The sequence below is a fragment of the Lynx rufus genome, unplaced genomic scaffold, assembly GCF_022079265.1.
Source record: "Lynx rufus isolate CCGP_SWC_20201006 ecotype Redwood Valley unplaced genomic scaffold, mLynRuf1.p SCAF_21, whole genome shotgun sequence".
Taxonomy (NCBI): domain Eukaryota; kingdom Metazoa; phylum Chordata; class Mammalia; order Carnivora; family Felidae; genus Lynx; species Lynx rufus.
Window position 1 is genome coordinate 16,704,881 of NW_025814836.1, and position 14,703 is coordinate 16,719,583.

General features: G+C 41.1%; 1 protein-coding gene across 4 annotated transcripts in view; it reads right to left on the reverse strand.

Annotated features, from left to right (window-relative positions):
• Nucleotides 1–14,703, reverse strand: part of CHD2 (chromodomain helicase DNA binding protein 2) — a 124,220-nt gene that overhangs the window by 11,960 nt on the left and 97,557 nt on the right. For all 4 annotated transcript variants that reach the window (XM_047086609.1, XM_047086611.1, XM_047086610.1 and 1 more), the window contains 4 exons: nt 12,667–12,801; nt 7,652–7,830; nt 5,626–5,725; nt 3,186–3,399 (listed from right to left, as the gene is read on the reverse strand). In XM_047086609.1, the coding sequence (XP_046942565.1) occupies nt 3,186–3,399; nt 5,626–5,725; nt 7,652–7,830; nt 12,667–12,801 (628 nt within the window). The remainder of the gene's footprint in view (nt 1–3,185; nt 3,400–5,625; nt 5,726–7,651; nt 7,831–12,666; nt 12,802–14,703) is intronic.

The window sequence follows — 14,703 nt, forward strand, 5'->3', positions numbered from 1 at the left end:
CACACAATGCGAGGTTATTCAGCCACAGGAAGGAGTGAGGTACTGATACCCATTACAACACAGACAGACCTACAAAACCACATTGAGATACCACCTCACGCCTGTCACAATGGCTAAAATTAACAACTCAAGAAACAACACATGTTGGCGAGGATGTGGAGTAAGGGGAATCCTCTTGCACTGTTGGTGAGAATGCAAACTGGTGCAGCCACCTTGGAAAAGTGTGGAGGTTCCTCAAAAGCTTAACAATAGAACTACTCTATGACCCAGCAATTGCACTACTAGGAATTTATCCAAAGGATACAGGTGTCATTTGAAGGGGCACATGCACCCCAAAGTTTATAGCAGTGCTTTCAACAATAGTCAAATTATGGAAAGAGCGCCAATGTCCATTGACTGATGAGTGGATAAAGAAGATGTGGTACATACATTCATAATGGAATACTACTCGATGATGAAAAAGAATGAAATCTTGCTATCTGCAACAACATGGATGGAACTGGAGGGTTTTATGCTAAGCAAAATAAGTCAGAGAAAGATACATATCATATGATATCACTCATATATGGAATTTGAGAAACTTAACAGATGACCATAGGGAAAGGGAAAGAGAAATAAGAACAGAGAGGGAAGCAAACCATATAAATACAGAAAACAAACTGAGGGTTGATGGGGTAGGGGGTTGGGGGGCATGAGGAAAATGGGTGATGGGCATTGAGGAGGGCACTTGTTGGAACAAGCACTGGGTGTCATATGTAAGAGATGAATCACAAAAATCTATTCCTGAAGACAAGACTACACTGTGTGTTAACTAACTTGAGAATAAACTAAAAAAAAAAAAAAAAAAAAAATACATTAAGAATAATGAACTATTAAAAAACAACAACATACAAAACAGCCAAAAAACAAATAATCCAGTGAAGAAATGGGCAAAGACATGAATAGACACTTCTCCAAAGAAGACATCCAGATGGCCAACCAACACATGAAAAAATGCTCCACATCACTCATCATCAGGAAAATACAAATCAAAACCACAATGAGATACCACCTTACACCTGTCAGAATGGCTCACATTAACAACTCAGGCAACAACAGATGTTGTTGAGGATGTGGAGAAAGAGGATCTCTTTTGCACTGTTGGTGGGAATGCAAGCTGGTGCAGCCACTCTGGAAAATAGTATGGAGGTTTCTCAAAAAACTAAAAACAGAACTACCCTACGACCCAGCAATTGCACTGCTAGGCATTTATCCAAGGCATACAGGTATGCTGTTTCAAAGGGACACATGCACCCCCATGTTTATAGCAGCACTATCCATAATAACCAAAGTATGGAAAGAGCTCAAATGTCCATCGATGGATGAATGTGGTACATATATACAATGGAGTATAACTCGGCAATCAAAAAGAATGAAATCTTGCCATTTGCAACTACGTGGATGGAACTGGAGGGTATTATGTTAAGTGAAATTAGTCAGAGAAAGACAAAAATCATATGACTTCACTCATATGAGGACTTTAAGAGACAAAACAGATGAACATAAGGGAAGGGAAACAAAAATAATATAAAAACAGGGAGGGGGACAAAAGAGACTCATAAATATGGAGAACAAACTGAGGGTTGCTGGAGGGGTTGTGGGAGGGGGGGATGGGCTAAATGGGTAAGGGGCATTAAGGAATCTACTCCTGAAATCATTGCTTCACTATATACTAACTAATTTGGATGTAAATTTTTAAAAATAAAAAATAAAGTTAAATTATAAAAACAAACAAAAAAACATAAACCTTGAAAACAGAAGTCAGACACACATAGTATGATTCCATTAATATGCAATGTCCAAAATACATGAATCCAGATAGACAGGATACAGACTGGGGACTGCGGAGGCTGAGAAGAAGGAATGGGGACAAACTGTCTCCTGGATGTGGGATTCCCATTTGAGGTGATGGAAATGTTTTGCAACTAAGATAGAAGTGGTGGTTGCACAACACTCTGAGTGTACTAAATCCCATTGAATTGGGTATTTAAAATGGTAAAGTTTAACTTAAGATACAAAACAGGTGAAGGGAAGGGAAGGGAAGCAAAAATAATATAAAAACAGGGAGGGGGACAAAACATAAGAGACTCTTAAATATAGAGAACAAATTGAGGGTTGCTGGAGGGGTTATAGGTAGGGGGATGGGATAAACGGGTAAGGGGCATTAAGGAAGACACTTGTAGGGATGAGCACTGGGTGTTATAAATAAGGGATGAATCACTGGAATCTACTCCTGAAATCATTATTGCACTATATGCTAACTTGGATGTAAATTAAAAAACAAACAAATAAGTAGATAAATTTTAAAACTAAATGTCAAAAACAGAAAAAAAAAATGAACAAATACATTTAAAAAGAAATAAAAAATAAAATGGTAAAGTTTAGGTTATATGATTGTCACCTCAATAAATTTAAACACAGACATAGATTTTGTTGTTGATCTATAAAGTCAACTCATTCTTTTTAATAATTGATGATAATATTTAGAGTACAAATGTCCTACTATTTATCCAATGATTCTCCTATTAATGGATATTCAAGTTATTTCCAACTTTTTGCCATTCTAAGACTGAATGGCATCCTCATACATACAGAAAAGGGGCTTATGTATTTAAGATATTTGAGATTAATTCTTGGAAAGATTGTAGCAATTCACACTCTTAGCAATTTGTATGTATTTCACCCTTTTAACTTTTGTTGATCTGAATGGCCGAAAAAAAAAAAATTGGTTAGCTTACCATTGCTTTAATTTACATTTCCCTAACAGCAATGCTGGCCATCTTGTCATATTGGCCATTTGAATTTCCTCTTCTGTATGAATTCCCAACCCCTAACCTTTGCCCATTTTTCTATTTGGTTATTCTTTTGTTACCAATTTACAAGGCTCTTTCAGTATTAGCAGTTTTAACCATGTGACTGTCCTATATAATGTAAATTGTTTCTCTCAGTCTGTCATTTGTTTATGATGGTGGCCATGTTCTTCTTAGAGCTGGAGACTTTTGGATCTTTACTTCATGTGCTGTGTCACTAAGACAAAAGAAGACAGTAAAGTGTTGAAGGAGAATAAAGTACAAAGGTCTAGCTATTTTCGGAAAATACAATGATTCTTTTGGCATCTCTTTTTAAAACTCCACTTAATGACCTACCTGCATTACTAAAGTGTCTCTTGTTGGGGTGATTATAGTTATCTCTTGGGTGTCCGTGCATCTGTGGGCCATGGGAGGCAGGCAAGTGAGGCTTCTGAGGGTGAAGGTTGTGTGGGGTGTGGGACTGAGATATCAGGGAGTCCCGGCTGGAGCCTGAGGCCTCTGGTCGAAATGGCTTCTTACCACCAATCACATCATCTTTCTTCTTTTGCTCCTGAGAATAAAAGGAAACCAAAGAATCTTAAGACCCCAGGCTGAATTCCCAAGAACAGTACAGAGGTCACCACCTCTAAGTATTCCCCTCTTGCCCCTCTTCTGGCTTCCAACCTGCCAACTACTATATTCTTATACACCATGTTCATAAGTTTCCCTGAGCTCCCCCTGCTGCTCTGACAAGAAAGTCACGCTCCCCTGGCAAAGTCACTGTAAGACCGTGTGCATGGGCTGCTGGGTGCCACTGCACAGGGCCCGCCCAGGACAGATGCCCAGGCTGTCAGCCTTCTCAGAGACTCATCTTGGACCATGTAAACGTAGGAACATAACTTTCCTAGACTAACTAGAGCAAACAACCTCTGACTAGCCCAGTGGGAACTAGTTCCTACGCCAAAGTCATCAAGCTAAACATCTTTACCACACAAGAAAATGTAATAGAAAAATAGTAGAAAATATAATAAGAACAGCAACAGCAAAAAATAACGTAAAGTGCCCTAAAATCTCACTACCAAAGAAATTAATGTCTGCGATTTGATCCATATCTTTCTAAGCTTGTGTTTATATGTGTGTGTGTTATTTTTTTTTTAACAACAAAAATATTATTTGGTATTCTTCTTTCACTTAACACATGATGAAAATTTTCTCATGTAAACACTTACTTACACTATTGTATTATGGCTGAATAATATTCCCCAGCATGAATATATCATAATCTATTTAATCTATTTTTTATCGTTGGGCATTCAAGTCATTTCCACAATAAACATGTTTAAATCCTTAATTACCTCATTAAATTCTCAGAAGAACTGTTTTTGTCTTTTGACAAATCTGACTGAACTGTCCCTCCAGAAGGCTATGATAGTGCACACCCCCAGCAGCAGGACCACTATTTTTGTTCAATATGCTAACTGCTGATACTTAGACTAACGTGGCCCCTTTACCATCGTGTGTTCAGCTATAAACCCTCATCGTAACTTTCACTCCCCACTACAGGGTCTTTCCCACTATTTCATTCCCTCCTCAGGCTTTTCCTGACTATCCTCGCAAACTTTTATAATGCTTAAAATTTACATTAACGCTCAATGATACTAGTATATTATCTCTATATATTACTACCATATCATATTCTTCTAAATTATAAACTACTTGAGCATACTATTCTACAGTACAACACAATACTAAGCATGTTAAGTTCATGCAACAAATACTTCTAAGCACCTTCGCTGTGCCCAGTACCTTTCCAGGCACTGAGGATATAGCAGAGGATGAGAAGCATAATATCTCTGCCTTTGAGGAGCTGACAGGTTAGTGGAGGAGGTACTAAATGTCCAGAGACTGGCTCTAAATGGCTGATTTGGGGGCCCTAAAGGGCTGATGTGGCAGGTCAGCAGATCTGTGAATGGGCATGTCTTCAAAATCAGCTAAGGCATTTATGTGCCCATCCCCCTATGCCAAAGAAGGGAAGGAACTTCTGGGCACCTTCTCATGTTGGCTCCTTTACATGAGTAGCTGGGACGTTACATACAAACGCAGGAAGGAACACCAAGTATACGTGACCCAGAAAAGAACAAAACAAGTATTTTCTGCCCACATGACTTATCAAGAGCCACGTTTATAAGCTACCACAAGACGAGAGAATAAATGATTATGGGCATAAGAACGCAGGGTAGGGGCGCTTGGGTGGCTCAGTTGGTTAAGCGTCTGACTTCGGCTCAGGTCATAATCTCACAGTCCATGAGTTCGAGCCCTGCGTCAGTCTCCATGCTGACAGCTTAGAGCCTAGAGCCTGCTTCAGACTCTGTGTCTACTTCTCTTTCTGCCCCTCACCCTCCCTCCCTCCCTCCCTCTCTCTCTCGCTCTCTTGCTCTCTCTCAAAAATAAAATTAAAAAAAAGAATGCAGGTAACAACACCCTGTCAGAATTTTAACACTCTTTGGTTCTAACAGATTGGCTATTTCAGCCACCGAGTCTGTCACTTTCACTACCAGTGAGGTGTGCTGAGAAAGCGCAGAGCTAAAACGGCATAGGAGCACACAGTACAGGGAGGCAGGGCTGAGGTGGACCTGAACATCCGTCTGTGAGGGGAGGGCAGAGAACCAGGGACCCTTCTAGCACCAAAAGTATCATTCCATGACCATCTCCCCAGGGAAAAACAGTAACTAAGGAATTGCTCTGTGCAACTGGCTTTTATCTGTTAGTACGAATTAGGATTAAATTTGTATTTTACCTCCTCTTCTTGAGATCTTTTCTTATGAGCCATCTTGTACAATTTATGCAATTTTCGAGCATCAAATTCTGTAAACTTGGAAACAAAAATCCATAGGTTCCTAAAAAAAAAAATAATAGTTCTAGTAAATTACAGAATTTTTAAAATAACTTTTTATTCTCTTTATGGATGGCAAGCTACTGAATTCTGCAATGGATACTCTCCAAGTGTAGAAATTAAATAACAGGAACATTCTTTCAGGTCTGTGTTTCATTAACACTCCTTCAGATGCCGTGTCCATGGAGTTTGACTGAGGGGTCTGGAGACGAAGGCTCTGTTTCCGAGCTAAAATCCCTTATTTCACTGGCACTCAGGAAAGCCCTGGAGTCTTCCTCCATGTTCTGCACTTCCTGGATTCTGCCACCCAACACGTCATTACCATCTTCCAGGTGGAGACCTCCATACACTCGGGCATCTCCGTGCTCCTGCCCCTTCTCCTCCCAGTTGTCACCACAAAGTCTATCCTTTCTTCCTAAAAACTCCCAAGAGGCGCCTCCACTGTAATTCCACCACATCCACCCCAGCAAGGCATTACAGTGAACAGGAGAGTGCTGGGCAAAACAGGTGTCTAGAACAAGGAGGCAGGGGTACTGGCAGTGAGCTGGAAAAGGAGTCTCACCTCTCTCCACACAATGAAGACAAGAGTTTCACCATGTCACGCCACCTGCAGGAACCACGGGTTCCCTAAGTAGTAAACCTGCTGCATCAGGTGCAAAGCCATCGGTGGTCTTAACAAACTATCTTTAAACCCTAAATACCTCCCAGCCCCCCTTCTCACTGTCTCACTTTGAAGCCTTCGCCAAAGCCTGAAAACTCTCCTCATCTAAGCAAGTCCACCCTGCCCATGCCCACTCGCCTGCCTCTCAGAAGAGTTTCTTCCGACTGCTCTTCTGCAGGCCCTTCCTCCTTCTCGAACACCTACCACACACATGGTCTCACAATCACCACTTCATAAAGGGCCGTCTCTTCTGAGTGGACAAAGACCTTCTTATGAACTACTGTTAGCCAGGACCACAGTACCTGGTACAATTAAACACAGACAGGCCCCAGGTCACGGGAGGAATCCTAGCTTCACAGACTATGTACTAGGATGACCTTTTGTTATCTTCCAGCAGAGATTAAGTTGGGTAGAAATATATCCCAGAGGCTAGCTAGGTACAAGAAGAAGCTGGTTAACAGTATAAAGGGGAATAAAAGTAACATTTGAAGCTTAATATCTTTTTAATGGGTGTGAAGCATGCTACAGATAGCATCATGGCGAAGTTTTCTTAAATCTATTTTTCACTCAAAACCAATCCACTGAGATTGGGCATATTATACCTAAATAATTATATTAACCATGAAGTATAAGAGTTCAAAGACTGTGGATTTTAGAGACTCAGTGTTACAATGATTTTTGAGGAAGACACTCCAGTTGTTTTTGTAAAATATCGTAAGTGAATATATAAATGAATATATACGAGCCATGATATGCCTTAAAAACTGAAGTTCTGTATTAAACTGTATTAATACAAATGACTACTAGCATTCTTTTTAATTATCAGAGAGAATAGAGAAATCACAGTTCTGGTGATTTTAACCTTCGCTTCACCTCGTGTGTTAGTAAAGAACTGATCAAATAGTTTTTATATCTGACTAGCAACCTGAGGTGGGTGAAGTAGTGAGACCAGATGATTTTTATCCCTTCTAGGCTTACAGACCAAGTCCTTGTTCTGAGAATAGGCCAGCAAATTCGGTACTCCTGCTGTTCTCTTGTAAAATAATGACATCATCCTACCTATTTCAAAGACTGGTCTCAGTGGAATGACCTATTGCAGGAAAATGAAATTGAAGCCTGCAGGTATGTTGCCAATAGATGATTTTTATTGGGGGAAAGATTTTCATTAGGTGGTTATGTCACCCTTTATAAAACAAGAACAGATCCCCCCCCACACACACACATACACTGTCAAATCAAACAAGGCATTCTGAGACCAAGGCCACTCACCTCCTCCACAGTTTGATGTGCTCCTGGTCTGAGTAGGCTTTAAGGCACTCGGCTATCCGGTCTCCGATTTTCAGCAGGCAATTTCGGGTATGCTCCAGCTGTTCCTGCACATTGAGCCCCTTGTCGGGTTTGTCCAGCTGTTTCAGTGCCTTTTTCACGGGCCTCATCCTCTCTTTGCACTGGAACAGGCCAACAGAGTAGAGATATAAAACACTTGCAGCAAAGACACCTTGTCTTTGGTTCCTGTGCCCTAAATTCCCAGAGAAAACCCGGCCCACTCTCACGCCATATTACCCTAGAGGAGGAATGGGTTAGAGTCAGGGGAACAAGTGTAAGTATTAAGTCAGGAAAACCTGAGGTGCAGGTCCCAACAGCATCTCTTAGAGTGAAGACCTCTACACCTTTCCTTTATTATAGCTCAAAATGCTTCTGTTTCCTCACCTGCAACAGGGGCATGATAATGCCTCTTAAGTCCATTATGAAGATCCGATGAGAAGCGAAATTACAGACCTAACCTAGAAACTTCTCACCACCATCTAAACTATCTAAAACTGCAGGATAAAATATTTACAAGTCCTTCAGGCTTATAAGAAACTACGTGGGTAGCTTCCAGATAAAGATGGTGGGCTAAACACCAGAATCATTTTCTCCTCCTGCCCAACTCCACTAACACAACAGTAAAGGAAGGGTCTTAAAAAGAGATAAGCCCATAAAGACAAGGGAAAATGAGAGAGAAAACAAGAGCCACAAAATATTGGCAGCAAGGGAAATCACTCAACAGACCTAAAAGGCGAACCAACCTGGTTTATACTACAAAATTCCCCCCAGAGTCTCTCTAGACACCTCTGCAAGTAGGAGAGGGTGAAAACTAAGGATTGGGTTTTTTCAACAATGCTTAGAAGTAACTGATACCCAGAGTCACAAGAGACACCCAAATCTCCAACTCTGCCCAGCAAAAGATGTGGAAGTTATTCTCTGGAGAGTATGAAGGAAAGGTCTCTGAACTGGGCTACATGGGCACAGCCAAGAGGCAAGGCTGCCACACTGAAACAGGAGCATATGGACATATGCACACTAGATGAGCCATCACCTGGCCTTCTGCCTCCCAGACTCCAGAATGAAGACAGCCAGGCCTTCGCCCTCCACTCAGGAGATGGAAGGATTCTTCTCCACAAAATCTGACCATCTAAGAGGAGGAACTACACACTGGAAGCCTCCTAAGGCAGCAGCCCTACCACATCACCCATGGTGAGCACTCAAAGTTGATCAGGCTCCACCCACGTCAGATGGCTAGGCCCCTACTCCTAAATATGTGTGCAGACAATGATAACCAAGCCATTTGAAAAAATATCTAACATGAAGGATGGAAAACAAATTCAACAGAAATATAAAAACATTCAAGAGAACCATGAAGGGGTGGGGGTGGGGGGGAGATCTGGGAAATAAAACATGACAAGAGAAGTAAAAAGCCTGAAAGAAATAATGTGAGGCATGCCCGGGTGGCTCAGTCGGTTAAGTATCCAACTCTTGATTTCGGCTCAGGTCAAGATCTTATGATCATGGGATTGAGCCCCGCATTAAGCCGTGCTGGGTGTGGAGCCTGCTTAAGATTCTTTCTCTCCCTTCCTCTGCCTCTCTCCCCCACTTGTGCTCTCTCTCAAAAAAAAAGAAAAAAAGAAGAAGAAAAGACATAATGTGAGATAAAGTGAAGGGCATCTCCTAGAAAGTAGAATCTAAAAAGCAGAAATGGAAAATAAAAAAGGTAGTAATATTGGGAACCATCCCAAGAGTTCAATATCCAAAACAGAAAGTTCCATAAAGTTAAAACCAAGAATTAGGAGGAAATTACCACAAAATAATTCAAGAAAACTTTTTCGGACCCATAGAGAATGGTTGTCAACGGCTTACATACTTGGCACAACAAACTACTAAGGCACAAGATCATGACATTTCAGAATGATGAAAACCCCACAAACTTCTATCACTCTGTGATAATTCCTTCTGTTTACTTTTCAGAGTTATACCTCAATTTTAAGAAAAAGGACACAAAATAGAAAAGTGTACCACAACCTGGAAGATACCTAGAACAACTGTTATGAGTAACAAATTAGTATCATGAATGTATAAAGGGCACTATAGAAAAGGTACGAACAAACAAATTACCCTAAAATAGGCAAAGGATATGCACAGGCAATTTATTAGAAACATGAATGCCTAACAGATACGAAAACAAGTGTTCACCTACGCCACTGATCAATAGTTCATACTTCTCAGATAAGCAAAAATTAGGAAGTCAGAAATTACCAAGTGTTTCTAAGACTGGGAAACAACTGGAACTCAAGTTCACTGTGAAAAGGAGTGTATAAATCTCCATAATTGCTTTCAAGGTTAATTCAACAGTACCTAGGAAAGTGATGGGTGTGCATGCAAGCCCTAGGAAGACCCAGAACTAGAGAAACGTTTACATATGTAAATGAAAATATTTACATTTTTCGGGGCGCCTGGGTGGCTCAGTTGGTTGAGCATCCAACTTCGGCTCAGGTCATGATCTCGCAGCTCGTGAGTTCAAGCCCCACATCAGGCTCTGTGCTGACAGCTCAGAGCCTGGAGTCTACTTCAGATTCTGTGTCTCCCTCCCTCTCTGCCCCTAACCCACTTGCATTCTGTCTCTGTGTCTCTCAAAAATAAATAAACATTAAAAAAAATTTTTTTAAATAAAATATTTAAAACAATTTTGCTATTTTTAGTAGTAAACATTTGGAAAACCTCAAGGTTCATCTACAGGAGAAACCATGAATTATAGAAGTCTTAATACAGAATAATACAAAAAAAAATTATTTTAATTTTTAATTTTTTTGTTAAGTAAGCTCTACATCCAACGTGGGACCTGAACTCCAGACCACGAGATCGAGAGTTGCATGCTACACCAACTAAGCCAGCCAGGCGCCCCGAAAGTTTAAACTACTAACATGGATAAACCTCAAAAAATAGAGATGGTGCGAGAGGAAAATCAAGTTACATGACATACACAGCGTGGCATTTATATCAAGTCTTTGAATACGGAGAGCAAGATAATGTGCTGTGTATGGAACTTAGGAGGCTGTGCAGTAGAACAGTTAAGAACCCAGGCATTCATGCCCAACTGTCTGGGTCAAACCTCTGTGCCACATCTTAACTGTGGTGACACTGGACAACTTATGTGACTCTCTTTACCTTATTTTTTAATAAGTAGAGTGGAGATAACTACCTACCTCATAAGATTGTTGTGGAGAAAAAGCTCTAAATTGCACACAAACAGTGCCTGGCTGTTTATGTGACCCATTATGGTCTTTATAGACAAAAGTCCTAAAACTCTCAAACCAAGCACAAGAATGACATCTGGACCTAAAACCACCCTTATTCCTGGGGAAGGTAAGAAAGGACAGGTGTGGGTTTAGAGTCAGAAACACCAGGGACTTCAACTTTACCCTCAGTCTTAAAAACTCACATTTGACAAGGCTTCATGGCACCTGTATCAATGTCTCTCGTATTCTTTACATTTTTCTACATTTTTTAAGGATTTCATAATCCTTAGCACAATTAAAAGAGCCAATATGTAAGATCATTCTGAAAACGAAAATGGTACACAGAAGCACTAGCTGGGGTTTCCTCTCAGAAATACTGGGCTAAGGACAAACCAGGATACAGATCAGACGGATGGCTGTACAGTGAACTTACCCCTTTCAGATAGCTTAAATACTCAAATACTGATGTATCTTTTACTTTAGAGATACTTCTTCAGATACACTTCTTACACCTAAGTGTACTTGACATAAGAAAGTAGTCCCCATCAGAGAGCTCAGGGCAGAACAGTAACAGAGGAGTAAGATAAATGAGAGAAGGAAGAATAAAAAATAGATATGTGTGGATAGATTTGGGAGAACACAGAGACAGGAGTAACGAGAAGACTACCTTACAGGATGAGGTCAGTATCCTACCCTCTGCTGCCACACAGCAGGAGTATTTTGAAATTTGGAAGACCAGGTTCTCTTTGAGACTGAATTAACTACTCTAGCGAGCTGTGATTTATGCAAGGTTGGGCAGAGGAGGTGAGGGGACTCATGGAGCACACAGTCCAGTGAAGAACCTGCAGCTCCGGTGAGGGGCTAAGGTCGCCCTTAAGGACACACTGGACCGTTTCCAATCCCACATGAGACCTGGGCCGTGCCCCTAGCACCGCAGTACAGAGCATGGAAGGTAACACCAGGCTCACCACTGCTCCAGTGCACTCAGCCAGTACCCCGGCCGCGTCTCGTGTCATGCTGTCCCCTTGTTCTCACCACACAAGCCACAGTGGCCTTATGTAACCCCCTTACTGCACCATAGGCAGTTCTGCCACACAGCCTTTGTGCATGCTGCTGCCTTGCCCTGGCACGTTCTTCTCTGCCCTCGTCTCCTGTGACTTCTTCCTCTTCCTTCAGAACCCAATTTGAACATCACCTCCTTAAACATGCCTTCCCAATAGCCCCTGCCTGGGTCCGCTCCCCTTCTCACAGCATCTTCAGAGCATCTGCTGTCCCCCCCGCACGTCCCCATCACAGTAGCACAAGCACAATCTGTGTGCCTATCTGACTATCTCCCCCACTCAAATGTAAAGTCTGCAGTGACAGAAAGAGTCCTCTTTGCAACACAGTAGGTAACTCCAGGCACTGGCACACAGAAAGTATTTAGGAAATGTTACCTCAGTTAACACTAGGGTTTCCCAAATGCCTCTAAGGGCCGCTTGCAGCCTTTTTGAGCGGGAGCACAAGATATGAAATCGATCCCCCAAACTCTCTCCCCAGAGAGTGAGTAAGAAAATCTCTTCCTGCCAGCCTGTTCCAGAGCAAAAGGTCTTTAGACAGTAGAAGCAATGTGTTCCAAAGTAATATACTAACACTCAGGCCAACTGCGGTTGTGTGGCTGACCTGAGAAAGACGGAGCCACGGCAAGCACTGTGGCCACACACACCAGCACCCCTCAATTTTAAGACTTACTATGCTGAATGTCTCCTGGTCCAGATCATCGTCCTCATCCTCTCCAATGGGGACAGGCTCACTTCCTGCTGTAATATGGACAGGACCCTGAGATCGCTTTGATTTACTTGAAGATTTGGCATCACCACCTTTAGGCTTTTAAAAAAGAGTTACAAGGAATCATTGTCATTTGTGCAATCCTGCCTTGTAAGCTGGACTTCTTACCTATGTCACATCACTCCAGTGGGGAAATGTGACGGACTCAGTTTATAAAAAGGGTAAAATGAAGTCTTCAGAAACACCATGTAATCAAATCTACACAATTAACAAATGGCTTAATCACACATCATTTCCATTTCTTTCTCCAAAAAACCAATCATAACTTCAGCTTCAGAACAATGCTATTTTGGCTTCTATCCCCTCACCATAAAATGCACAAAAACGCCATCAACAGGCTAAGATTATAAATTGCCAAAGCTCTTGTAAAGTATCACGTAGCAACTTTTATTAAGAGCTTATGAACATACACTTTGATCAAGAAATCTGGGGGCGCCTGGGTGGCGCAGTCGGTTAAGCGTCCGACTTCAGCCAGGTCACGATCTCACGGTCCGGGAGTTCGAGCCCCGCGTCAGGCTCTGGGCTGATGGCTCAGAGCCTGGAGCCTGTTTCCAATTCTGTGTCTCCCTCTCTCTGTGACCCTCCCCCGTTCATGCTCTGTCTCTCTCTGTCCCAAAAATAAATAAACGTTGAAAAAAAAAATTTAAAAAAAAGAAATCTGTATTAACTTTAGTACTGTAAATGACTGAAATGCACACAAATCCACATGGATAAATCTCATTTATCCATGAAAGGATGCAGAAGGATGAAGATACATACTTATACACTGACTTTACGTATGAACATTTGAAAACCTAATAGTATGCTTTGTTTAGGATTCTTTAATACATGGTAAAAGTATAAAAACACAGATAGGAAGGTTTCAAACCATGAGAGGAAAAAACAGGGAGGCAGAGTCAGGAAATCAGGTAGAAGGAATGGAGGGGGCTTCAACAGTGCTGGTAAGGTGTGCACAAAACACAAAATACACCAGCCAAACAAAAGGCACTTGGAATAAACATGACAAAATGTTGGTAACAGTTATACATGGGTGGTGGATGAGTGGATGTTTGGTACACTGTTCCTCGTGCTTTTATTTTGGAAATGTTTCACTTAAAAAAAAAACTGATTATCTTTCTGTGGGAGCACAGATGCAAAGGTATCTGGCACAGGTTTTCCTAACATAAAAAATTTCAAAGTGATTTCAATATGGGAAGCTTAAATTGCTTCCAAGATATATAACCAAACAGAACCTTCTTTATTCAAAGTGATTTTAACACTTATTCACTTGGAATGTTGTTTCTGATGTACTGCTGAATTTGGGAGAAAGGGCTACCCAAAGAGTCTGAGTTGATCTTCATTTTATACTCATCCGTATAAAACAAAGGTTCCAAAGGGACTCATCAAGAAATCTACTATAGAGATCACTGGATGATGGGATTATAGTAGATATTTGTATGTTTTAATGATTAAGAGTGAATTACAAAATAATTTCATCAGAAGTCAGCAAGCATACAAGCAACACTCTACCAGAAGTCTGTGGTTTAGAATTAACTTCTTAAAACTCCCAAAGCAAAGGTTCTAGAATAGCAGCGTTTTTCATCCATTTCTACTCTAAACACTTCTCTGGATATATTTGGTTCAACTCCTAAACCCATCAAATATTCAAATTCATCTATGGATTATATTCTTCTACCATGAACGTAAGAACATATTTCAAGTCATTACCTGTGAATGCAGATTTCTCTCACCTGTTCTATGTCATTCAAAACTTCCCCTCTGAAATGTTATGAGAGATCAAAGGCCTTCTATATTTAAAAAAAAAAAAACAAAAAAACCCAAACTGCACATTCCCCTCTCTGTAAAAGGAGGTGCGAGCATCCCCCTGACAACCCCATCCTTCCTTCTTAGATGTGCCCATAAAGAGACGATGATTTCCGGACCCTCAAACCCCATTCTAAA